The following is a 24,342-nucleotide window of genomic DNA, read 5'->3' as shown; positions in this document are numbered from 1 at the left end:
GCCCAGAGCCACATGAGCATTTTCTCTCCTCATGTGCTATCTTCCTATAATGGCTTTCCTGAACTGCTGAAGGGAGGGCCTGACAACGAGTCAAGGTGAAAGCCCTTCGTTGTTTTGGTATTTTAAGATTAGCTATGTATGGCATTTGAGACCAAACACACACATGAATAATGTCATACAGTGGTACCTCGGGTTAAGAACTTAATTCGTTCTGGAGGTCTGTTCTTAAGCTGAAACTGTTCTTAACCCGAGGTACCACTTTAGCTAATGGGGACTCCCACTGCCACTGCACGATTTCTCTTCTCATCCTGAAGCAAAGTTCTTAACCTGAGGTACTATTTCTGGGTTAGCGGAGTCTGTAACCTGAAGCATCTGTAACCTGAAGCATCTGTAACCTGAAGCATCTGTAACCTGAGGTACCACTGTAATTTGTGTGGCTTTCTTCTTTTCATTCATTTTTGCCAGCAGTTTTCCCCATAATTCAAGCCTCAGAGAGACCTGCTATTAGCTTCCCCTCGCAAACCCAGGAGAACAGGAAGCACAAGCTGAGCATTTGTGATGGCGCTTCCCCGCCCCACCCGCTTGGAAACTCCAGAGTGACAGCCCAGTGAACTTTAAGAGGTGTCTTCACTGCTGGGAGGTTAATGATTTGCAAGGTGACGCAGGAAGGGCTAAAGGCCTTTCCAAGGTTCACTGGCTGCGGAATATGTGGAAGTGACAGCAGCATCCTGCACCTCACCCCCCCCCTTCCGTGACATTTGCATCTGCACCTGAACATCCAGAGCCGTTCTAGGCCTACAGCAGCGAAGATGATAGAGATCACAGAAATCCAGAGTAAGTATGACCATATCTTACAGCCTGAAAGGAAGAAGTTACTTCTTCTTATACCAGTGTAATCAGGTTAGCTAAGAAAGAATGATTGGGTCTAATCAAGGCTTCCTTTTGCCAGCTCAGCTTTTAGAGAATGTCACCCTGACCTCTCTTCTTTACTTCTTTACTTTAATACTTGCCTTTTCACTAGCAAGTTCAAGGCAGCAAACATAATGCTCTCCCTCCTCTCATTCTAATAACAAACCTGTGAGGTAGATCAGGTGGACTGTGACTGAGTGGCCCAGCAAGCTTTGTGACCGAGTGGGGATTTGAACCTGCACCTCCCTAGTCTTATGGTCCAGTGCTCTAACCACTGCACCACACTGGCTCTCTAGTTCCAGTGTTACTCTGTTGACTGTTTCACAGGCACTTTTTTGGTTTGGTTTTGAAAAAGATCGGAGAACGCGCTGTTGGAAAAGGAAGTAAATTAATATCTTTGCCTCTGTTCCCAGGGCACAAGAGTTTCAGTATAATCTTTAACAAAAGTACAATCTGTGGGAGGAAAATAGAAGCCCTGTGACCCACGTGTATGGAGTAAATAACAAAAGAATCGACTCAAATAGAATTAAAATGCATGGCTAAACTCTCTCCAGCAAGAAAGAGCCCCCAGGAGCAGAGTTTAAACCCACAAAAGTCAAGCAGAAGTATAGCTTTAGGAATACAGTCATACCTCGAGTTGCGTTTGCTTCACGTTGCGTTTTTTCTGGTTACATATGCGGCAAACCCAGAAGTGTTTACTTCCGGGTTCACCGCTTCATGCATGTGCAGGAGTGATCTGCAGGCTTCACGCATGCGCAGGAGTGATCTATCGCATCACACACACGTGCAGAAGCGGCACTCTACTTATGGACTTTTCGGGGTGCAAACGGCACCCCGGAATGGATCGCGTCCATAAGTAGAGGTACCACTGTATAGGTTGTTGAACCCATTTAGTGAAATGCTTGCAAACAGCACTCCTTTCTTTCCAACCCCTCTTGTGACGAACACGCCACACACAGTTAAGGAAGTTTAAAATTCTTTACTTACAAAACGTTCCAAAGATCAGATTCATGCATTTCACAGAATCATAGAGTTGTAATGGACCACAAGGGTCATCTAGTCCAACCCCCTGCAATGTAGGAACCTTTCAGCTAATGTGGGGCTCAAAAGCACGGCCATGACCAGTCGCATGCTCTGCTGACTGTGCTATCATATCCAAGCAGCAACGGGAGGGACGGGACGGAGGGACACATGCAGCTTCAATTCCTCCTTTTACAGAGGTAAGGGGGTATGACTTAGCTGAGTTTAGGAACAGACCTCTCTGGTTCTAGCCCTTTTCATGCACAAACTAGAATTCATGCATAATTATCATAGAATCTTAGAATTTTAGAATCTTAGAGTTGGAAGAGTCCCCAAGAATCATCTAGTCCAATCTCCTGCAGTGCAGGAATATGCAGCTGCCGCATAAGGGGATTAAACCTGCAACCTTTGCATTATTATCACCATCCTCTAGCCAACAGAGCTATCCAGGCTGCAATTTCCCACAAATTTTACATTTATTGCTCTGCCCACTTTTGCCTTTGGCCCCATTGACACACAGCTCCCAGAAGGGAATGCAGCCTTTGGACTGAAGAAGGTTTGCCATCTCTCAGCTAGACTGTGATGGGACAGTGAGTTGCAGATCACCAGCAGAGTTTGTGGCAGGGACCTGTTTGCTGTCTGCCAATGTATCACCCAGAGGGATCTTTCCAAGACTGCCAACTATCATCCTGCAAAGGAACACAGCACATAATAATGAATAGCAGGAAAATTAATGCAGCTGTCCAACACTGACATTTGACTATGATAGACACCCTAACCCATACAGATCTCAAAAGAAAAGCAGGACCATGCAAGAACAGGTATTCTGAGCCCAAATTGCAGACACCAGAAACGTATTTTCCCACTATTGAGTTATAAGTGGGCATTCCTCCCCCTGATCTTCAGAATGCTGTGTGTTTGATTACATTCATTTCATCTGTTACAGGGATTGGTGTGGGACTTGTGGGCTTCGGGGTGTTTTTCCTCCTTTTCGGTATGCTATTGTACATGGATTCGGTGCTTCTGGCCTTCGGAAATGTAAGTTTCTTTCTCAAGCTCCAGATGTTTCCTTCCAGATGTTGCTTTTGTCATCACATATATCAGCCAGTTTGCCTTCAAAGCTTTGATGAATCATAAGGATCACTAAGCCCAGTTTACAGGCACTGTTGTGGAAGGTAGTTCCATTGACATCAACTGGGAGACTTGCTTCCAAGCAGAGTTGTCTAGTCTAAGGTTTTAAGGAATGACTACCAGCCACGATGGCTGTGTTCCACCTCCTCTGTCAGAAGACGTATGTATCAGTCACTGGAAGCCACCGGAGGGGAGAGTGCTGTTGTGCTCAAATCCTGCTTTCATGCTTCCTATAGGCAAATGATTGTTCAAAGTAACAACAGGATGCCGGACTGCATGGGCCTTTGGCCTGATCAGGACTGGCAGCCCATTACAGAATTGAAACTTTTGTATTGTGTACCAACCACTATACACAGCACATGCTGCAAGGGTATGGGTGTAAGTGATACTTCATGGACTGAGGAAGGTGATGTTCCTCCAGCAACACAATATCCTTGGTCAGCAGCTTCCTGTGTCAACAATGAAGTGGCTGAAGGCAATGGTGTAGCATGGGTTGCCAGTGCCCGGGGCAGTGCGGAGGGGGTAGGTAGGAGGGAGCAAAACAGGCAGAGTACACATGCACATTCAGTATCAGTATTAAACTTTATTTCGGTCACAGACCAGCATAAGATAAAACATACCGAAACTGAGCACATAAGACTGAAAACAGGTAATGAGTAAAAACTGGTAATTAAAAGGTGATTATATATCATACCTACTTAAAATATAGAAACAGGGACAAACAGTTAAAAGCGACTATGTGGGAGGGAGTGTGAAGGAGCACAGGTCTTGTATTTTGGGCCTAGTTTGTGGTGCAAACCATCTTTTGACGAATATCCATCATGGCAGCGCAGAATCTAGCAACTGAGTATGTAACATTTGGGTTTTCATCTTGAAGTAGCAGGGAGGTATGAACTTGTTCTGTGTGACCTGGGAATTTATGTAGTCTGAGCAAGTAGTATCCATTTAATGATATGTCATCCCTGGTCCAGGTTTCCTGTATCAGTAAGCTGTGATGTTGTGATAGAAAATCAGTGAAACAGGTGTTCCTGATAGATGCTGCCCATACAACCACATTCCAGGTTAGAAGGGCAACCTTATGCTGGCCTGTTGGCTGTCAGTCCCTCTTTCCCTCACAAGGTGGTTGGGGGGCTGTTAATTCCACCTGTGCATGCACAGTCAAGAGTTATTGCACTGTCCTTGTTTGCAGGGATAAGCTGTTTTCAAGGGAGCCCAGCAACGGAAGCGTGCAGCTGTATTCAGGCAGCACCGGGTGTTGAAATTCTATGCCCCCTAACAATTTTGTGCCTGGGGCAACCACCGCTACACGATGCCACTGGCTAAAGGATCCCCACAAGACAAAGAAAAGAGAGGCAACAGGACCAATGTTCTCCTTTCCCTCCAAAGACAAAACAGAGAGAATTACTGAAGAGGATACAAAGTTCATCAAGCCTGTAGGAAAGATTCAGCCTTTATGCCCAGCACCCCTAAGAGAGAATACCAGGGATAGCCAATGTGGTTACTCCTGATGTTGTGCACTGCCGTTCCCATCAGCCCCAACCAGCATGCCCAGTGGTCAGGGATGGGGTGGGGTGGGGCTTGGTCCAAAACATCCAGAGGGTATTGTGTTGCCTACTCCTGAATTCTAAATGATCACTATATAAAGTGTTTTGTGATTTAAAAAAAAGAAAAGAAGTATATACATAAACATGAAAATCAGGGGCAAGAAATCAGGAGCCCTCTAGATATTCTTGGACTACAACTCCCATCAGCCAAAGCTAGGGCTGACAATGATGGTGGGAGTCAGAGTCCAACAGCATCTGAAAGGACGCACGCTCTCCATCCCTGATAGAGCGTCTACTAGCTATAATACACTCCAGTAATCCCTGGGTTTTGATCTTCTTCTCTTTAGATCCTGTTCCTGTCTGGTCTGGCCATTATCATTGGACTAAGAAGAACCTTTGGTTTCTTCTTCCAGAGGCAGAAGCTTAAGGGAACCAGTTTCTTTTTGGGGGGCATAATTATCGTCCTGCTTCGGTGGCCTGTCCTAGGCATGCTTCTGGAGACCTATGGCTTCATTAACCTCTTCAGGTGATTATTCATATCAAAGCCACAAAGCTTTCTAGGGAAACTACTGTATGTAGGCAAGTCTGGGTAAGTCCAGGGTTGTTGATAGCTGCACGTGATGCCAGACCTGAACTCTACAAGTTTACAGTTTCTGAAATTGGTGCTCTAAGTTGGAGCCTCATGGGCTACAACCTTACCAGTTCTAACAAAAAGAAGATGGGACAACATTTGCCCTCCTCCAGTTTGCAGGGACCTCATCTGTTTTTCAGTAATTCTCAAATATTATATATGGAGGTTCTGAGATTATGTCCACAAGCTCCTTTAGTACCCTTGGGTACAGCTCATCACCTCGTGGAGATCTGAATTAATTTAAAGTACCCATGGGTTCCCTTACCACCTCCTTTTTTGGACTGTATCTCCCTCTTTGCGTTGTTTATTCTGTGCTGCCATTCCATTCACACAATGGATTTCCACTTGCACAATGGATCTTCCCCTCTCCTCTCCTGTACAATCCTTTATGATCCTCAAAAACTGCTCTAGAGGGTTGGAGACCCTCCAGACCAGATTGTTCCTTCACCCACAGATGACCTCTCTCCAGCTACTTTTCTCTCGGCCAGGATCACTTCTGGTATTGGAGCCTCGGCTGGGAGAAAGATGCGCAGAGGAAGGAGCCATGGCTAGAGAAGCTATGAACAAAGGAGGGGGTCAGCACTCTTTAGCCATCTTTCTACTTTGCTTTCAACACAGAGAATTGCTGCTGTCACATCTAGTTTAACTCTCGGGTTTCGTTCCGGCTGCTGATTTTCAGCCATTATTAACAATGACTTATTTGTCCTCAGGAGTTTTTTCCCAATTGCCTTTGGGTTTCTGGGATCATTGGTGAACATCCCATTTTTGAGCAAGGTAAGAAAAAATTTCGTGTGTCATGTGCTCTCAGGGGAGCATGATTCTATCTGGCTGGTTTGGTTCCCTTAAGCTTTACAACAGGGTTGGGGAACCTGCAGGCTTCCAGGTACAACATACGACTCCCATTGTCCCCTGAGTGGCTGGGGCTGATGGGAACTGGAGTCCAACAATAGGACTCATCTACACTTCCATTTGTGCCATGATTTGTAGGCACAGGTCTGTGATTTTAAAAAACCCAAAAAAAACCTCACTGTATACTGTTGAACTGGAACAAACATCAGTCAAGTCCTCTGAAGGCTGATGTTTGTTCTGATTCAGTGGTAAACAGTGAGTTTTCGCAGGGAAAGAGGTGGGACCAAAACAACAACAACAACCCATGCCTGGAAATAATAGAATCATAGAATTGTAGAGAAATGTGATTGGTTACAAATGACTTCTTGTTGCAGCTGTTCCAGAAACTTGGAGACACCACCTCTATGGTATAGCCTGGAGAAGTGGCTTCCTACCACAGACAACTTCCCCTCCTACAAGCAAATAGACCTGTTTTATAGACTACTGTGTTGTTTTCACAGCGGTGTGCCATTGAGACCTCCTGCCCAGTTCATACCTTTGAAGGCCTCTGTGTGATCACCTGCAGGAGTGTGCAAGGTTATTAGCAGGTTCATATCCCAGCAGGAATTGCCTGGAGGTGCTGTTCGCAAGAGCACTTACAACTGAACTGCTGGTACATAGAGATGATCATGCTGGAAGCTAAACAATGGCTATGGACAATGGCTGAGTGAGCATCAGTACCTGGGCACATCCGTGTTCACAAGATTTCTTAGCAACAAACCAACATTTAGGACTTGTCAAATTGCTCCAAGGAAGACACATCCCTTGGGGTCTTCACCTTCCAAACAGCTGCAGTAGAGTGAGTAAGCAAAGTACCCAGTTTCTTTTGTTTTGTTGACATGCTGTACCCACTGATATTTTTCAGCCCTTGTGAGAAGCCATAATGCAGGCATCTCCAAACTCGGCCCTCCAGGTGTTTTGGGACTACAACTTCCATCATCCCTAGCTAACAGGACCAGTGGTCAGGGATGATGGGAGTTGTAGTCCCAAAACAGCTGGAGGGCCGAGTTAGGGGATGCCTGCCATAATGGATCAGAAATTTGAAACTGAAGGGATTAAAAACACACAAGTTGAAAGGCATAATTTGAACACTATGACACTAGAACAATTTGTCTCATCTCACTAGCCAAATTCAGCAATAGGAAGGAGGAAAATGAATATAAGGGTGAGAAGTGTTGTTCTGAGTTTTCTGTCAATTTCGAAATCCCAGTAAAGAAAATGGTTGGGGGAGGGGATGAGTTCGCAAAATAACTTGCAGTTCAAAAAGACACACACACACAGCCTGTACTTTGGAGCAATGTCTATTTAACAGAACGTGAACGCTATTTGATTCCACCATGTGCATATTTTCTATTTTTTTATTTAACAAAACATAAAACATGTTTTAATTATATCAAATAAATCATGTTTCTCAAGATGTCACATGTGTGCATGTCTGTTTTGCTCAGATGGGAAAATAGGAGCTACAGGGAGACCACTTGATTTGGGAAAGACAGCAAGGGTGGGGAGTTAAATCCACTGGTGAGGGAACAGTGGCTGCATTTTGTCATTTAAAAAGAACATGGGAGAGCCAACCATGGACCTCAAACCATCTTACAGTGGTACCTCGGGTTACTTACGCTTCAGGTTACATATGCTTCAGGTTACAGACTCCGCTAACCCAGAAATAGTACCTCGAGTTAAGAGCTTTGCTTCAGGATGAGAACAGAAATTGTGCGGTGGCAGCGCAGCAGCTGTGGGAGGCCCCCATTAGGTAAAGTGGTCTTCAGGTTAAGAACAGTTTCAGATTAAGAATTGATACGGAAAGGGGGGGGTACCATCTTCGGCCCCTCCACCAGCCCCAGGGGACTCGAGGCGATGACCTCGACAGCTCCCTAAACCCCACACTGTCGCACAAGCACCACACTGCACCCTCTGCACCCTAGTCCTGTAAATAAAGGACTTCTCTTTCCCTCTCCCTATACGGGCGGAATAAGCCCACCATCTTTCCTTCGTTTCCCTCTCGCTCCATTCTTAACGTGAGTAGACCGTGTCAAAATGTATCTCCCATTGACTATAATGGCCGCGCTTTGGCCAATCAGAACCGTGCATTCGCCTTGCAGAGGTAGCTCAGCTAGCTTTGCACGCCTCATTTAACCTCCTGACAGGTTGTTGACAGCTCCCCTGCTGGGAGAACAATGGAATCGAAACTCCTGGACCCCTGAATGTATCAAAGACTGCAACAATGTATCCATTCACTTCCGACTTTGATTAGCAATATGAGAGTGAACTTGAAATAAGCTGAAACTTCTAAAATTCATATAAAATCAACCCTAGCACCGATTTCCTTCGTTCTGGTGTCAATCAGCTCAGCTCCCTTCGGACTCTACGATACCCTATTTCCCTCCATAATCTCCTAAGCGACAGGTCACGTACTCAGGAAGACCCTAATCCTGTCAGATCGTTCTGCCAAGCCCTTCCTCCGGGCAATGCCAGGTGGCAGACGATGCATATCTGGACTATTGTTCTATCACCACCGGTGCTCAGGAAGTGCTTATCTATGCATATCTCTCACTCCGCACACTGCCCCCTCCCTTCCCTGAAATGCTAATGTGTGTAACCCCACCTTTCTGTAACATATTCATGATGTAAGCTGTGAAACCCAACCTTCCCATAATGTATTCATGACGTTTATTGCACTGTATTCTGGGACTTGGAGGGAACTTTTAAAAGTTCATGTCACCCATTTCTGGCTGTTCAATCTTGCCTTGAACCTGTTGCACAATAAACCTTGGATCTCCGCATCTTGCTCCTGTGTCCGGCTGAGCTCATTTTTCCGCTAGGACCCGCGGACTTAGTCCGACGAGCCGGGAGGCTGAGCAGACTCGCACCCGGAATTTTACCGTAACATTTGGCGCCCAACGTGGGGCGGGCGGTTCTCCCGTGCTGCTGACCGGGGGCCCCGAAATCTTCAGCCGGCTCCGGGCCGCTTTGCCCGGGAAGACCTTTTGGACCCCCGGCCATCCTCCGGGCGGTAATCAAACGTCCCAGGGTTCAGCCGGGGAGCAAAGGACATCCAGCCGGCTTCTTCGATCCCGGGATCATCATAGAAGACACGTGAGTATAAGGAAAAGGAAAACCCAGTGCACTGGTGGGAAGGGGGTGGAATCTCCTGGCAACTGAATTCTCTGCCCTCCTCTCTATCGCTCTTTCTCGCCTGTCTCTTGGTCCAGTTGCTGAGAGAGACCGTGGACTGCCGCTCGACCCGAAAGGGGGGTTCTGAGCTCTATCTCTTTTCCTCTCAAACCCTCCAGTCAGCCGCACCAATTGAGAGTCCGAAAGTAAGACGGAGAGACCCGGCTTGGAAAGACAGCCGACTCTCTGCAACGGACATCTCAGTTGAAAGCAAGGGGCTGGAGTTCTTCTTCCGAACTTCCCGAGCGCCCTTACGGAGGGGGCAGGAAGGGGTCTTGCTTTCTATCAATAATCCCAGCCGCACCGGTCGGGCCACGTAACACGTGTATCGTGCGTGAGCCCGCTTCCGAAAGCAAGGGGGATTTTCCGTCAACAAACAAAAACTCTATCAAGGGACTACCCGATCTGGCACCGCACGGCGCGGGCGTCCAGTAGGGCCCCTTTTCCTGAGATTGTAACGATAGGTAGGAGGTTGCCAGGAGGGATAGCTCAAGAGGAATTGGGCGGGATTTGGCAGAGTGGAAAGGAAAACCCCAGGAAATAGATAAGTAAGGAAGAAGAAATAAGTGAGAAAGGAAAGAATTTTAGGAAATAGGTAGAAGAGCTCTCTAAAAGAAACCCTGTTAGGAAGTTGCCAAGCAACTGAGGATAGCATTCCCTGATAAACCCCAGCCCCCCTTTCAATAAACCTCTCTTCTTTTACCCCAGACACGCGTGAATTTAAAATGGGTACCCAAGCTTCCAAATACGAGCGGACTCACTCCGGGAGGAAGGCTTCCAGAAAGCCATCCAAATCCCAGAGAGACCCCGACTCCCCTCTCGAGGTTGTCATCTCTTATTGGAAGGCTATTCCCGGGCATAAGGTACTATCGAGACAGAAGCTAGAAGACCTTTGCAAAGAAACCTGGCCTACAGGCACAGCCTCCGCGAGACCTGAGCTACGCTGGCCAAAAGGAGGCTCTTTTAATGAAGACCGCCTACGATACCTCAAAAAGTATCTGATGGAGGAGAAGCCCCGTCAGTTAGAATACCTAGCCGCCTTCGAGACGGTCAGAGGAATGTTCCAAGTTCCGAAGGAGGCTACGAACTATCAATTGCCAATCTTAAGTCCTGCAAGGCAATCTCTACCCCCCCCCCGTATGAAGGATATCCTACAGATGACCATACGGAACAGACACTCATCCCCTTCTATTATAGGGGAACTACTCGACCCGCTCTAGATGAGAATTCAGACAGCGATGAAGGGACAGGAGAACCAGGAGCACAAGGGGGCATAAAACAGAGATTGCGAGCTAGAGATAAAAGGAATGTTACCACAGGAGACTCTAGTCATGCAGAGAAATCCAAAGAGACCCCGGGGACGTCTAGGGACACGGATCCGGTAGTCACCCAGATGCCCTTAAGGGCCCTACCGATCCCACCCTTGCAGCCGGACGGACCCCCTCGGATGATATACACCCACCAACCATTCTACACGGCAGACCTGGTAACCTGGTCAAATCAAATGCCATCCTTAAGAGATGACCCGGACAAATGCCACCGCCAGGTCAGCGCCATTTTTTCAACCCATAACCCAACTTGGCCGGACGTCCATGTTCTCCTGAACGCCCTTTTTAACGAAGCCGAGAAGGCAGATATTTTAGCCAAGGCTGCAGAAGCAATTGAACTCCCGGATTATCAAACGGGACGCCCAGAAGGGGTAGAAGCACTCACGGCTCAATGCCTGCGCGTCGAACCGGCCTGGGATTATAATACTACAGATGGGATTTGGTGTTTAAAGTTATTCAAGAAAGCGATCCTAGACGGCATTAAGGCTGCTGGACAACGTACTGTTAACTGGACGAAGGTCCAGACCGTGTTACAAGGGACCAACGAACATCCGTCCGACTATTATACCAGGCTGGTATCAGCCATCAAGACCTGGGGGGGGGATTGATCCAGATAACCCCCAGCACGAAGTTATAGTGAAGGGCTTCTTTAAAGACCAAGCGTGCCCTGACATTAGAAAGGCTCTGAATCTACAAATAGGGTATGACGGAAAAAGCGTCAGTGAAATCCTCTCTATTGCAAAATCTGTTTTTAACTCTCGAGATGAGAGGAAAAGAAAAGACCCCAAACCTGAAACTGAGCAGATTCTAGCCCTTAGTATGGAACCACACTCCACCAGAGGCAGAGGTTTCAGTCGAGGAAGGGGGGTCCGGGGAGGAGGACCTCCGAACCCTCATAGACCGTGGGGACCCACTACTGGGGGATGCTTTTACTGTCAAGAAGACGGGCACATAAAAAGGTTTTGCCCCTACCTCAATAATATGGCCTATGGCGTACCGCAACCTAATATGGCCCACGGGTATGGAAACCCCACACCCACCACCTATACCCCTCATACAAACCCCTCGGCCCCCTTCAACCAACCGACGCCTCCAAGTGTACCTGCTCAAACCCAAAGACCCCTACCAGGACCGAGGACTCAGATGCCCGCAATAATCCCACCTACTCACCCTTGGACAAACGCCACCGCACCACCCTTGCACCCACCTAACCAACCTCCCCCGGACGATATAGAAACCTACTGACAATTAAAAGGGGATCCCAACCAAACTCAAACTATCTGTCCGATCCTAACCTTATCTCCAGAAGACCCGTTTTGCACCATAGAGATTGACGGCCATCCTTATCAATGCCTCTTAGATACCGGAGCCACATATTCCACCCTAACGAATAGCCATTTGGAACCAGGCTCAGAGACCAGAAAAGTTATGGGACTGGATGGGATACCCCGTACTTGTCCACTTTCACGCCCATCTAAAGTTACCCTCGGACCCCTGCTCGCTGAACATACCTTCCTCTTAACCAGCAGCCCTGTAAACCTCCTCGGAAGAGACTTACTTTGTAAATTAAATGCGACAATTAAATGTTCCAAGGAGGGCATCTACCTACACATGCCCGAGGAATCTATCCCCGCATTCCAGGGAATAATAGCAGAAGAGAAAGCAGACAGGCAATCTCCAGAGCTCCCTCCAGAGTTGAAGGACTTACCCTCCTCCCTATGGGGCACCGAGTCAACATCAGTGGGCCTCCTACTCTCAGCAACTCCCGTAAAAATCACCTACAAAACTGACCTACCTTTCCCGTGCACAAAACAATATCCTTTGCCCAAGGAAGCCATCGAAGGACTAACACCCATGATAGAGGACTTCCTTGAAAAAGGGATCCTGGTTCCTTGTGCATCCCCATGCAATACCCCAGTGCTCCCAGTTAAGAAACCGTCCGTAGAAGGAGCCCCAGTCCGATACCGCTTTGTCCAAGATCTCAGACTGGTGAACCAATTTGTGATACCCCGCCACCCAGTGGTGGGCAACCCAAATTCCCTCTTGAACGCCATACCGGCAGAGACTGAATGGTATACAGCTGCGGACCTATGCTCTGCCTTCTTTAGCATACCCCTAGACCCTGCCAGCCAATTCCTCTTCGCCTTCACATGGGGCCCTAGTCAGCTAACCTGGACTAGGTTACCCCAGGGGTATGTGGAGTCACCCGCGATCTTCTCAGCCATACTGCATCAAGATCTGCAGGATGTACACCTCCCTGCTGGCTCCTCCCTCTCGCTTTATGTAGACGATCTGCTCCTCTGTTCTACTAGTGAGGAAGCATGTAAAACCGACACCAAACATCTTCTTGCTGAACTAGCCCGGAAGGGACATAAGGTCTCACCAAAAAAAACTACAATACTGCAGGCAAGAAGTAAAGTACCTCGGGCACATCCTAGGAGTGGGCACCCGAAGCTTAGCCACTGACAGAATAGAAGCAGTGACAAAAATTCCCCTTCCAAAAACTAAGCGGCAATTGCGGGGTTTTCTGGGCATGGCTGGCTTCTGTAGAGCTTGGATCCCAGGTTACAGTGAAATAACAAAACCCCTGTCCGCCATGACCCGCCAAGACCATCCGGACATCCTAATATGGGAGGAAAGAGCCTATAAATCTTTTGAGCGGCTAAAGCGGGAACTAAGGTCTGCCCCCGCTCTAGGTTTACCCGACTACAGAATCCCCTTCAACTTGTTCGTCCATGAACACATGGGGGTAGCCTCAGGGGTACTGACTCAGCCTTTCCGAGACCAAGAGAGACCGGTAGCATACTATAGTCTGCAATTAGACACCACCGCGAAAGGGGCAGTAAGTTGCCTAAGGGCCATAGCCGCCGCAGCAATCCTCCTTGAAAAAGCCCAAGAGACGGTCCTAGGACACGAAATCATCATTCATGTTCCCCACTCTGTCTCCACCCTCCTAACTTTGAGAGGCTGCCATCATTTTTCAAACTCCCGACTAAACAAGTATGAAGCCCTCCTATTAACACCATCAAACGTTACTATCAAACGAGTCAACTCCCTTAACCCAGCTACCCTTCTGCCTCTCCCTGAGGACGGAACCCCACACCACGACTGCGCCACCATAGTTCGACAGGCAGAAAGACCCAGGGAAGACTTAGATCATCTACCTTTGGAGAACCCGGACCTAATACTTTACACAGACGGTAGCTCAAAGGTTGTGGAGGGGGAGAGGAAAACAGGATACGCCGTGGTCACTGATTTTGAAATCTTAGAATCCAACCCAATTAACCCCCAATATAGTGCTCAAGCTGCAGAATTAATAGCACTCATACGTGCCTGTGAGATCAGCGAAGGCAAGCGGGCTACCATCTATACCGACAGTAAATACTGCTTTGGATTGGTACATACTACCGGTCAAATCTGGCTACAAAGGGGCTTCCTGACGGCAGCCGGCTCTAAAATTTCACATGCTGCCTTAGTAGAAAGGCTCCTGACTGCCATCCACCTACCGGCCGCGATCGCAGTTGTGCATTGCAAAGCACACACCCGGGGTAGGGACCCAGTATCAAAGGGTAACAGACGAGCTGACAAGGCAGCTCAATCAGCAGCACTCCGCCCCCCGAACAACGAGTCAGAATTTCAGGCCGTACAAATCCCAGCCAACATAGATCCCACACAAATTTACAAAGAAACCCCTGAAGAGGAAAAAAGCCTCTGGCGCTCTGTGGGTGCATTCGAGCAAGATGGCGTGTGGGTCCTCCCAGATGGCAGGACCGTCCTTCCAAAATCCTGGGTTCCAAAATTGGTGAGGGTCCTCCACCAACGAACACACTGGGGAAAGGGGAGGCTGGTAGAGCATGTTAAGAGGTCCTGGTACGCTCCGGGACTTGCAGTCGCAGCCACAACCGCATCAAAGAACTGTACCACTTGCAACTCCTTTAACCCCAAGCGACAACCCCGAAAGCCACCGGGAGCCAGGCCGTGGGCATTCGTCCCCTTTGAAAGCCTACAATTGGACTTTATCGACCTACCACACTGCCAGGGCTTCAAACATGCCTTGATCATAGTAGATAAGCTCTCCTCCTGGGTAGAGGGATTCCCCTGTAGGAAACCCACCGCTTCTGTAGTAGCCAGAGCCCTCCTACAAGACATCATTCCTCGGTTTGGCATTCCCCGCCGCCTAGACAGTGACAGAGGAACCCATTTCACTGCTCAAATAGTGCAATCAGTGGCAAAAGCTCTACAAATAAAATGGGATCTCCACACACCCTATCACCCTCAGTCCTCTGGTCAAGTAGAGCGCATGAACCAGGAGATCAAAATACAACTGGGAAAACTCTGTAAGCTCACTGGACTGAAATGGGTAAATGCACTCCCACTAGTTCTCCATAATATAAGGAGTGCCCCTACTGGACCACTGAAACTATCTCCATACGAACTCTTATTCGGGAGACCTCCCCCTGTCTATAATACCATCTTTCCCCTCTCTGAACTCGAACTAGGGGAGGCAGAACTCACTAATTATGTCATTCAGCTTCAGACACAGCTACAACGTCTCCACCAGTACGTGGCTCTCGAAGGACAGAATCTGCCCATCGACGTCGAAGCCCACTCCTTCCATCCAGGTGACTGGATCCTCGTCAAGGTCTATCAAAAGGAACCCCTTCAACCTGCGTGGGAAGGTCCCTACCAAATCCTGCTGACTTCACCAACCGCCGTGAAAGTAGGTGAGAAAAACTCCTGGCTACATCACACGAGGTGCAAGTCGGCACCCCCCCCCCTCCGGAGGCGGAAGAAGACTGCGGTGACGACTTCACCTTTTCAACTCCGCCCGCTTTGCCAACTTCATACATCGACGACGAAGATCAACAGACCGGACCAGATCGGAGCCAAGATCGGGCTCAACAGACCGGACCAGATCGGAGCCAAGATCGGGCTCAACAGACCGGACCAGATCGGAGCCAAGATCGGGCTCAACAGACCGGACCAGATCGGGGCCAAGGTCGGGCTCAACAGACCGGACCAGACACCGCTACATCCAACTGGACTTCCGAGATCATCCCCGACACCAACGCCATCAAACTCCGCTTTAAACGGGTTTGACAGCTCACTTTGACAGCCGCTTTGACAGCTCCATAGACTTCCGCTGGTTTTGACAGCTCGCTTTGACAACCACTTTGACAGCTCCATAGACTTCCGCTGGTTTTGACAGCTCGCTTTGACAACCACTTTGACAGCTCCATAGACTTCCGCTGGTTTTGACAGCTCGCTTTGACAACCACTTTGACAGCTCCATAGACTTCCGCTGGTTTTGACAGCTCGCTTTGACGGCGATTTGACAGCTCACTTTGACAGCCACCCTGATACCTCGCTTTGACGATTGGCTTCGCAGCTTACCCTGACGACCCCGTGGATTGCCTCCTTCCTTTAACCCCGTGTGACTATGAACCTGATCCTTTTCCTCCTTTTCCTCGTCACCCCGACCGGAGCATCGCCTCCCTCATCAGACCACTGCACCGGACTGCAAACGGACTATCATTTCCTCGACTACCACAAGGTCGAGACCGGAGGAAAGTCCAACCCTGACCGAATGGGGGACTTTGACTTCTGTCTCCCGGAATCCCGGACCCTTCTGCGCCATTCGCTTGTACCCCGGCTCACAAACAATGAATATTGGGAACTCTTCATCCGCGACAAAGACCTACACCGCATCGGGTCAGCTGCCCTCACGCTCGATCACTCGTTTTACCGATTGCAGTGCTATAACGGGACGTACCTTCTCTACCAAAATGGAGAGGTCACGCGGAGCCCTAATTGGACCGAAAGCAAGGTACGGAGAGCTTCGCCGGCATACACTGACTCGAACCATCCCTCCGAAAACCTGATCTTCGGATTCCAGTGCCTCCTCATGACCCCAGGACCCCGGAAGCCTCAACTCCAGGGACTTTGTCTGAGGCGGTTCTGTTGCTTGTGGGACCTTGGAGTCACCCATGACTGGAAGGGAGCCGAATACCTGGAAGGATGGCATCATCCCGTGCACCCTTCACGCCCCCCCACATGGGACAATGTCGGACCACTAAGGTGCGGAGGCATCGCCAAGGAGAGGCGACTCCTCAATACTACCGATCCTCTTCACCCAGTAGGTACTGCACCCCGACGACTCGGCACAGACCCCTCCATCCCCGGAGAAGACGTCCTCTCATCCTGGGAACAAAACTCTTACATCAAGCTTCTCAGTCAGGTGGCAAAGGAGGCACCCTACTCTGACTGCTGGATCTGCGCCCATGCACCCAGCCACCTCCAACAAAGCTTACCCCTGGTCCCAATACCAGTAACCTTGGAGCAGTTCCGCTCCGGAGACGTCACCTCCTGGAACCTAACTGCACTGAACTTAACACATCAATACCTCTACCTCACCGGACCCACGAAGGGACCCCTCTGTCGTGCCTTCACCGGAGACGGGACCTTCATCGGATCTAGCACATGTAGTTCCAATTTGGAAATCCTGTCCACCGGCGAGGTCACCGTTACCGACACCACTGGCTCCCACACCTACCCCAACCTCACCAGTGCTTGGGCCACTGTGGTAGGGCACCAACCCCATTGGAAACCCCAGCCAACGGACTCTATACTGCTGCAAGCTCTTGCCTCCGGGAGGATGGAATCTTACCTTAGCGGCTTATTCTGGGTATGTGGACACCGCGCATACACCTGGGTAAGCCCCCACATGTCGGGATCCTGCTTTGTTGGGTACATTGTTCCCGGAATCAGAGTGGTTCCACACCTACCCCCCGGGAGGCAGAGGAACAGGAGAGAACAGAAGGGGCTGTCAGACCTGACAGATGTCGCTGCCAATGGGGAGACGGTAGGCAGAGCCCTCTTCCCCGCTTATGGAGCAGGATCCAACCATGTGGACATCCTCCGGCTCACTGACATCCTACTTAAATTCATGCAGGAAGCCACCCAAATTACAGATTCCCTCATGTCGGAACTGTCCGAGGTAAGGCAATTAAGTTTACAAACCCGAATTGCGACAGATTTCCTGCTGTCCAGTCAGGGAGGGACGTGTGCCTTAATAGGTACCGAATGCTGCACCTATGTGACTGACCAATCTCTAAATATCACCGGACATTTAAATAATATCCATGAACTAGCAGGAAAACTAAGCGACATACAGCATGAGGGACTATCCGATCTAGACCTGTGGGGGTGGCTACCGAAGCTCGGATGGCTCCGACAATTACTTAAGGTTATGCTTGTTACTGTCCTTGCTGTTGTCCTTTGCGTCTCAATGTTCTGCTGTACTATCCACTGTGTGACTCCTTGCTGTTCTCTCTTTCGCTGTCCTAAACAATCTGCCCCTCTTTCCTTCCGAGCCTATTCCCGTTCACACAGTGCCCCTGTCTTCCCTGAATATGTGCAGATGAGACACCTAGGAGAAGGGGAGTATGAGATCACAGAAATATAGGGTGCGGAGAAAGGATTTGCAAGTTCTTACAGAACTTTAATGCAAATCTATCTCCGAATGGGGGACTGATACGGAAAGGGGGGGGTACCATCTTCGGCCCCTCCACCAGCCCCAGGGGACTCGAGGCGATGACCTCGACAGCTCCCTAAACCCCACACTGTCGCACAAGCACCACACTGCACCCTCTGCACCCTAGTCCTGTAAATAAAGGACTTCTCTTTCCCTCTCCCTATACGGGCGGAATAAGCCCACCATCTTTCCTTCGTTTCCCTCTCGCTCCATTCTTAACGTGAGTAGACCGTGTCAAAATGTATCTCCCATTGACTATAATGGCCGCGCTTTGGCCAATCAGAACCGTGCATTCGCCTTGCAGAGGTAGCTCAGCTAGCTTTGCACGCCTCATTTAACCTCCTGACAGGTTGTTGACAGCTCCCCTGCTGGGAGAACAATGGAATCGAAACTCCTGGACCCCTGAATGTATCAAAGACTGCAACAATGTATCCATTCACTTCCGACTTTGATTAGCAATATGAGAGTGAACTTGAAATAAGCTGAAACTTCTAAAATTCATATAAAATCAACCCTAGCACCGATTTCCTTCGTTCTGGTGTCAATCAGCTCAGCTCCCTTCGGACTCTACGATACCCTATTTCCCTCCATAATCTCCTAAGCGACAGGTCACGTACTCAGGAAGACCCTAATCCTGTCAGATCGTTCTGCCAAGCCCTTCCTCCGGGCAATGCCAGGTGGCAGACGATGCATATCTGGACTATTGTTCTATCACCACCGGTGCTCAGGAAGTGCTTATCTATGCATATCTCTCACTCCGCACACTGCCCCCTCCCTTCCCTGAAATGCTAATGTGTGTAACCCCACCTTTCTGTAACATATTCATGATGTAAGCTGTGAAACCCAACCTTCCCATAATGTATTCATGACGTTTATTGCACTGTATTCTGGGACTTGGAGGGAACTTTTAAAAGTTCATGTCACCCATTTCTGGCTGTTCAATCTTGCCTTGAACCTGTTGCACAATAAACCTTGGATCTCCGCATCTTGCTCCTGTGTCCGGCTGAGCTCATTTTTCCGCTAGGACCCGCGGACTTAGTCCGACGAGCCGGGAGGCTGAGCAGACTCGCACCCGGAATTTTACCGTAACAGAATGGACCTCCAGAATGAATTAAGTACGTAACCAGAGGTGCCATTGTATTTAGTTTGGCTAAAGCTATGGAGATGGTTATTCAGCAGAGAGCTATGTGATCTTTCTTCCCAACCTCCACCTTGTGCACAGGGCCTCTGTATGTCGGATACGTACCCTCCAAATAATATGTACAGCTGCTGGCCCCCCCTCCGCCTTGTACAGTAGCATGGCATGGGGGGCACAGATTAAGTTGCCCCGGGCACAAAATTGTTAGGGGTGCAAAATTTCAACACCCAGTGCTGGGCATGTGTAGAGGAGGGCGAGAGAGAATAATGTGGAAGAGATACTTAGAAAAAATGTTTTAAAAGGAAGGCTTGAGGGGGAAAAACATGTTTAAATCAGAGCAAGAAAGAGAAGGCATTTCATTCTCTGGAATTACCAATTTATACCAACAGCTCTGGCTCCATTGTGAAGAAGGCGGAAACAATAATAATGTAAAGCTGCCCCATACTGCAAGCAAGAGGAATAGACATGGCAACTGTTTCTGAAGCAGAATCCATTAAGGAGGGAGAGTAGAAGACAAAAGGTAGAGGTGGATCCATCTCTGCTGATGTCAACTGCCAGGTCATGCAGCAAAGGGGGGTTGGTGGGTTATACTGCACTTGAGAGGGACCTGGACTCCAAAGAGCAGCTGCGCTCTCCTCCTTTCAAGAGATCAAACAGAAGCAGCAGAGGAGTCTTGGCACGAACATCTAAAAGAGAACTGAGGTTAGTAGAGAGGGAGGAACTTTAAGCCTCAGGCTGCACTTGCACACTAACCTGAGAGAAAGTCCTGCTGAACTGAATGGGGCTCACTTCTGAATAAACATGAATAGGATTGCACTGTGGGGCTAAAATGTATGCAAATATATACATGGGAGTAAGCATCATTAAATGAGTGTGACTTGCTCATGGGCAAGCGATTCATAGGTTTGGGTTGCATATGTCTTTTTCATTTTGGAAGAGGTAGATTGCTTTTTAAAGGAATGAAATGTACTCCCCCCCCCCGCATGTTGCCTGCATGAATTTTAAAACACTCTCTCTCCCATCTGTCATGGATGCTTTAGCTAAGTTTCTTGCATTTGGGGGGATTGGACTATAACTCCCAAGAGACTGTGATCTACTCCCAGTATAAAAAAACTGGCAGTGATCTACCCATTGTCATTGGAGGGAGGAGGAGCGTGTGTGGGGTGGGTGGATTACCCAGAGTTGTTCAGCTTTTTGGGGAGTTTTTGCACAGAGTTTTTTAGCTCCCCCCCCATAACTTTTTGTACATGATAAGGATCCCGTGAACTACCAGGATCTGCTGGGGATCTACTGGTAGATCACAATCTACTGGTTGGATATCCCTTTGACCCTTGGGGTCCCTTCCAATTTTACAATTCTATGGTTCCATGAAATTTCACCCCAGCTTTGGAAGTCATGGGGTGGGGGCGGGGGGGGGGTGCATTAGGCAAGTCTCCCTCTCTTGTCAGACTCAGTTTCCCAACTGCAATTATTACAGAGAGAATATGCATAATACCGCATGTTTGAAGAACACAGTAGAGTGCTGAGTAATAATGATAATAAAGAAATAAATATGTGCTAAAGCACACAAGTAAGGTTCTTAAAAAGGCAGGACACTGCAACAGGAAAAAGGGATCAGGCTTCTTCTGTCCCTCTCTTCTAAAGTAACAGTGGGGAAACATTTGCCCTGGAAAGAACTTTTCTAAGAGCTGAAAATTCCTTGCAAAGATACGTGACTTTTCATTGTTCACCATATCAATCAGGAGCCCATAACAGACACATTAGTCTAATCCACTGGTCAATATTCCCTGTGCAGGCAACATCCCCTACTGGTGTGCTTCTACTCACATAGATGATTCAAATCATACACAATGCATGCTGATCAAATTTAGCTAAACAGGAAAGATGATCTGCATGTATTTCTAATATAGCTAAACAAGATTTTCCCTTTGTTTTAAATTTCCACAGCTATTTCGTCTCAGTATCATAAGCCCCCTAACACATACTTCTCAGGGTTTCTTCTAATTGCACAGGACGCTGAAATTCAAAGGGCTGAAGGAGCAATTGGCTTAACTGGACATTGTTTGACATCCTTCAGCTTGTAAGATTCCAAGGCTCTATTTTGCATTCAGATTTTGACTCAGTCCTCCTGAGTCGGCCACTGTATTTCCTTCTTTAGTAACTGGTGTCATTTCCCTAGACCTTTTCCCCAGCTCTGCTTGTTCTCACAACAAGCATTTGCTGGCTTGAATGGAAAAGGAAATATAATAAAAAAAATATTTTCCTGCAACCGTATCACATTACCTTTTCTATTAAAACAAAATATTGACAGGTCAATAGAGACCTAAAAGTAATTATAATTATTTAGGAAAGGACATAAAAAGTAGTTATTCTGATGACAGGGTCAGCTTTGATTGAAACCCTGTGGTGGAGAGGACTCTTCCTACAATGCCATTGTCTTTATAAATTACTTGGTTAATTTAGACCATGATTGGGGGACCTATGGCCTTCAGCTATTGCTGGACTACAACTCCCATCATCCCTGCCCATTGCTGGAGTCCAACAACATCTTGATTGAAATGCTTGATGGCCAACCCATCTCTAATTTCAGGGGGCTGCTGTCTCAATGGTGTCCCAGGGTAACTGAGGCTGAGAGGAACTGAACCAGAAAAGTCTAACTGCAAGATTTCAAGCCTTGTCACCCCATCAGCAGCCTCCCTCTCCTCCCCTTGCCATCTCCTCCTCTTTCCTTCTCTTGTATATGTCCTTGTGATTTGGAGATCAGTGGCAAGAAAGTCATGCAACTGCCCTTTTCACCCTGCCAGCACTGTTTTTCTGCTGTGTTTTCTTCCAGCATTTCCCCACCCGCTCTCCTTTCCTTTATCTTTCCTTTCAGATCCGCTACATCCCAGGATGAGCCTGTTCCATTCCTCGCTGGTGCTCCTATTACTCTTCAGCGCTCCCTTTGGAGAACCAGCTGACAGCTATTTCCCTCTTAAGGACTCCTGGCATGCAGGTAGCAAGTGGTATCAGTTGTGACCCGTTCCTACATTTAACCTGCACTCTTGATTCCAAGATCAGGAGTGTCATTTTAGTATTTTGATTTTCAAACATGGGCTGCATTAATTCATGCTGGACCCCACTATGCCGATCTGCAGGGGACCACTGTGGACTCTATAGTCCATGTGGCTAATTCTTAGGAAGGTGTGGGTATCGCAGATGTACTTCCCTCCTACCTGCCTCCCTTTGGGAAAGAACTGTGGCTCAATGCAAAAGGTCCCAGCTTCAGGCCCACTGCATGTGTAGGACTGAGAATGAATTCTAAGTGAAACCCTTGAGAGCCACTGTCAGTCAGTGTAGACCATGGATGAGGAACTCTTGCCCTCAAATGCTGAACTCCAACTCCCATCAGCCCTAGCCAGCATGGCCAGTGGCCATGGATAATGGGATTTGTAGTTCAACAACATAGAGAGAGCAACGAGTTCCCCTGGTATAGAAAATATTGAGCTAAGAGGGCCAATGGGATGACATAAGGCAGCTTTCTACCTTCTCATGCCTTTCCATCACATGCCTCACTATTTGTGAAAGTTCATGGTGGGGAGGGGATAATGCAAACCCTTCGGAATTTACTTTTCAACAGGTTTCTCACCCCACCCGAACAGTAAGCCTCAAATTACTTTCTATCATATCTCTCTCTCTCTCATTCTCCCTAGGGGAACTTTCCAAAAACATTGCCAACCCAAGCCACTGGGCTGATGCCATCCCATGTCCACAAAAGAAGTCCACACCACCTTTTATGGGCAAGCGTCAGGAGGAGCAGCAGCAGCTACGGCAAAGGATGCCTCCAGGGAAGAGCAGAGTTGTCTCCGTCCCACAGGAGGCCTTGCTGGTGGAACGGAAGAATGACCTCTCCACCTACAACTGGAACTCCTTCGGTTTAAGATATGGCAAGAGACAAGCGTTGCCAGCAAAAGAGAAATTATGAAAGTGTGGGGCTGCCATAGCCAAGTATGGTGGTCCGGGGGGAGACCTCAGGGGAGAGGAAGAGGGCAAGCTCTGTATTGTGGTGGGTTTCTTTCTTTGCTCTTCTGAAGGAATGGAAAACAGTTTATGGTTCTCAGTTCTCTGAAGTTCACAGTAAGATGCTGGCATTTCAGCAGAGCAAGGGTGGAAACATATGTTTGTTTTTGAAGTAGCAAGCTGGTCATTGCTTATTTCTTTCACCAGTTCTAACTGGATATTATAATAATGACCATGTTCATTCTGTTTTCACTAAGTGGTGTATAGTATTACGATGGCGTAAAAAAAACAGGGAAGGGACAAAGCGTTTGGATGTCCACAAGTTGTTGTGTTAAACTTTTCTGTCTACTTGTCTATATCGCATGCATAATTGTATAAACTTCTATTATGTCACCTCTTACTTGTCTTTTCTCTAAACTGAAACTCCCAAATCCTAAAAACTCTTCCTCACAGGCCCGGCGCAACCATTAGGCGGGGTGAGGGCACTGCCTCAGGCAGCAGAAGACTCTGTGAGGCATCACTCCTGCAGGCACCCCACCTGCCCTGCTGCCTCCATCAGTGACAGAGAAGTGGCAACAACACTGGCACCCATTTTGGGTGAGATCTCACCCCAAATTGGTGCAATATTGCCCCAAATCAGTGCTGATGGCAGCACTGTTTCTTGGCCAGTGGTGGGTGTGGTAGATTGTGTGATGCAGGTGGTGGCAGGTAAAGTGCGGCAGCTGTTTCATACCGGTGGTCCACAACTGTTTTCCAGTCAGCAAACATAATGTTATGTCCAACATCTTGTGCCCATTTAATCATAGCAGATTTAACTGTTTCATCCTGCGTATTCCATTTTAACAGCAAGTTATACATTCTTGAAAGTATCTTAGTTTTGGGATCTAACAGTTCTGTTTCCAATTTTGATTTTTCCACATGGAAGCCATTTTTTTTGTCCAAATTATAAGCCTCTCTTATTTGATAATAATGAAGCCAGTCTCGCACTTTATCTTTTAATTTCTCGAAACTCTGCAATTTCAATTTATCTCCTTCTTGTTCCAATA

The 24,342-nt window shown here is 48.1% G+C and overlaps 2 protein-coding genes across 4 annotated transcripts; both read left to right on the top strand.

The window, feature by feature from the left end:
* The first annotated feature begins 454 nt into the window (after positions 1-454).
* On the top strand, positions 455-7,540 carry GOLT1A (golgi transport 1A). Of its 2 annotated transcripts, XM_083618219.1 has the most exons (5): positions 469-834; positions 2,876-2,967; positions 4,952-5,130; positions 5,946-6,009; positions 6,459-7,540. In XM_083618219.1, the coding sequence occupies exons 1-5, from the start codon at positions 810-812 to the stop codon at positions 6,495-6,497; spliced, it is 399 nt and encodes a 132-aa protein (XP_083474345.1). In that variant the 5' UTR covers positions 469-809; the 3' UTR covers positions 6,498-7,540. The 2 variants fall into 2 exon arrangements, with proteins under 2 accessions (XP_083474344.1, XP_083474345.1); XM_083618218.1 differs by lacking the exon at positions 6,459-7,540 and having other exon boundaries at positions 455-834; positions 5,946-6,426.
* Positions 7,541-19,262: 11,722 nt separating this feature from the next.
* Positions 19,263-23,630, top strand: KISS1 (KiSS-1 metastasis suppressor). Of its 2 annotated transcripts, XM_083618220.1 has the most exons (3): positions 19,911-19,999; positions 22,173-22,292; positions 22,990-23,630. In XM_083618220.1, exons 2-3 carry the CDS (start codon positions 22,190-22,192, stop codon positions 23,259-23,261), a joined length of 375 nt encoding a protein of 124 aa, XP_083474346.1. In that variant the 5' UTR covers positions 19,911-19,999; positions 22,173-22,189; the 3' UTR covers positions 23,262-23,630. The 2 variants fall into 2 exon arrangements, 1 of the variants encoding a protein (XP_083474346.1); XR_014549142.1 differs by lacking the exons at positions 22,173-22,292; positions 22,990-23,630 and adding an exon at positions 21,245-21,606 and having other exon boundaries at positions 19,263-19,999.
* Positions 23,631-24,342: the final 712 nt, after the last annotated feature.

Source organism: Podarcis filfolensis, assembly GCF_964270895.1.
Source record: "Podarcis filfolensis genome assembly, chromosome: 6".
Lineage (NCBI taxonomy): Eukaryota > Metazoa > Chordata > Lepidosauria > Squamata > Lacertidae > Podarcis > Podarcis filfolensis.
Note: the sequence above shows the minus strand (reverse complement) of the source record. Positions and strands in the feature narration are given on the sequence as shown.

Coding starts and splice junctions, on each gene's coding strand:
- GOLT1A (XM_083618218.1), top strand. CDS start 810: ATGATAGAGATCACAGAAATCCAGA. Junction 2,968..4,951: donor TGCTTCTGGCCTTCGGAAAT/GTAAGTTTCTTT, acceptor TCTTCTCTTTAG/ATCCTGTTCCTGTCTGGTCT. Junction 5,131..5,945: donor GGCTTCATTAACCTCTTCAG/GTGATTATTCAT, acceptor ATTTGTCCTCAG/GAGTTTTTTCCCAATTGCCT.
- KISS1 (XM_083618220.1), top strand. CDS start 22,190: ATGAGCCTGTTCCATTCCTCGCTGGTGCTCCTATTACTCTTCAGCGCT. Junction 22,293..22,989: donor TAAGGACTCCTGGCATGCAG/GTAGCAAGTGGT, acceptor CATTCTCCCTAG/GGGAACTTTCCAAAAACATT.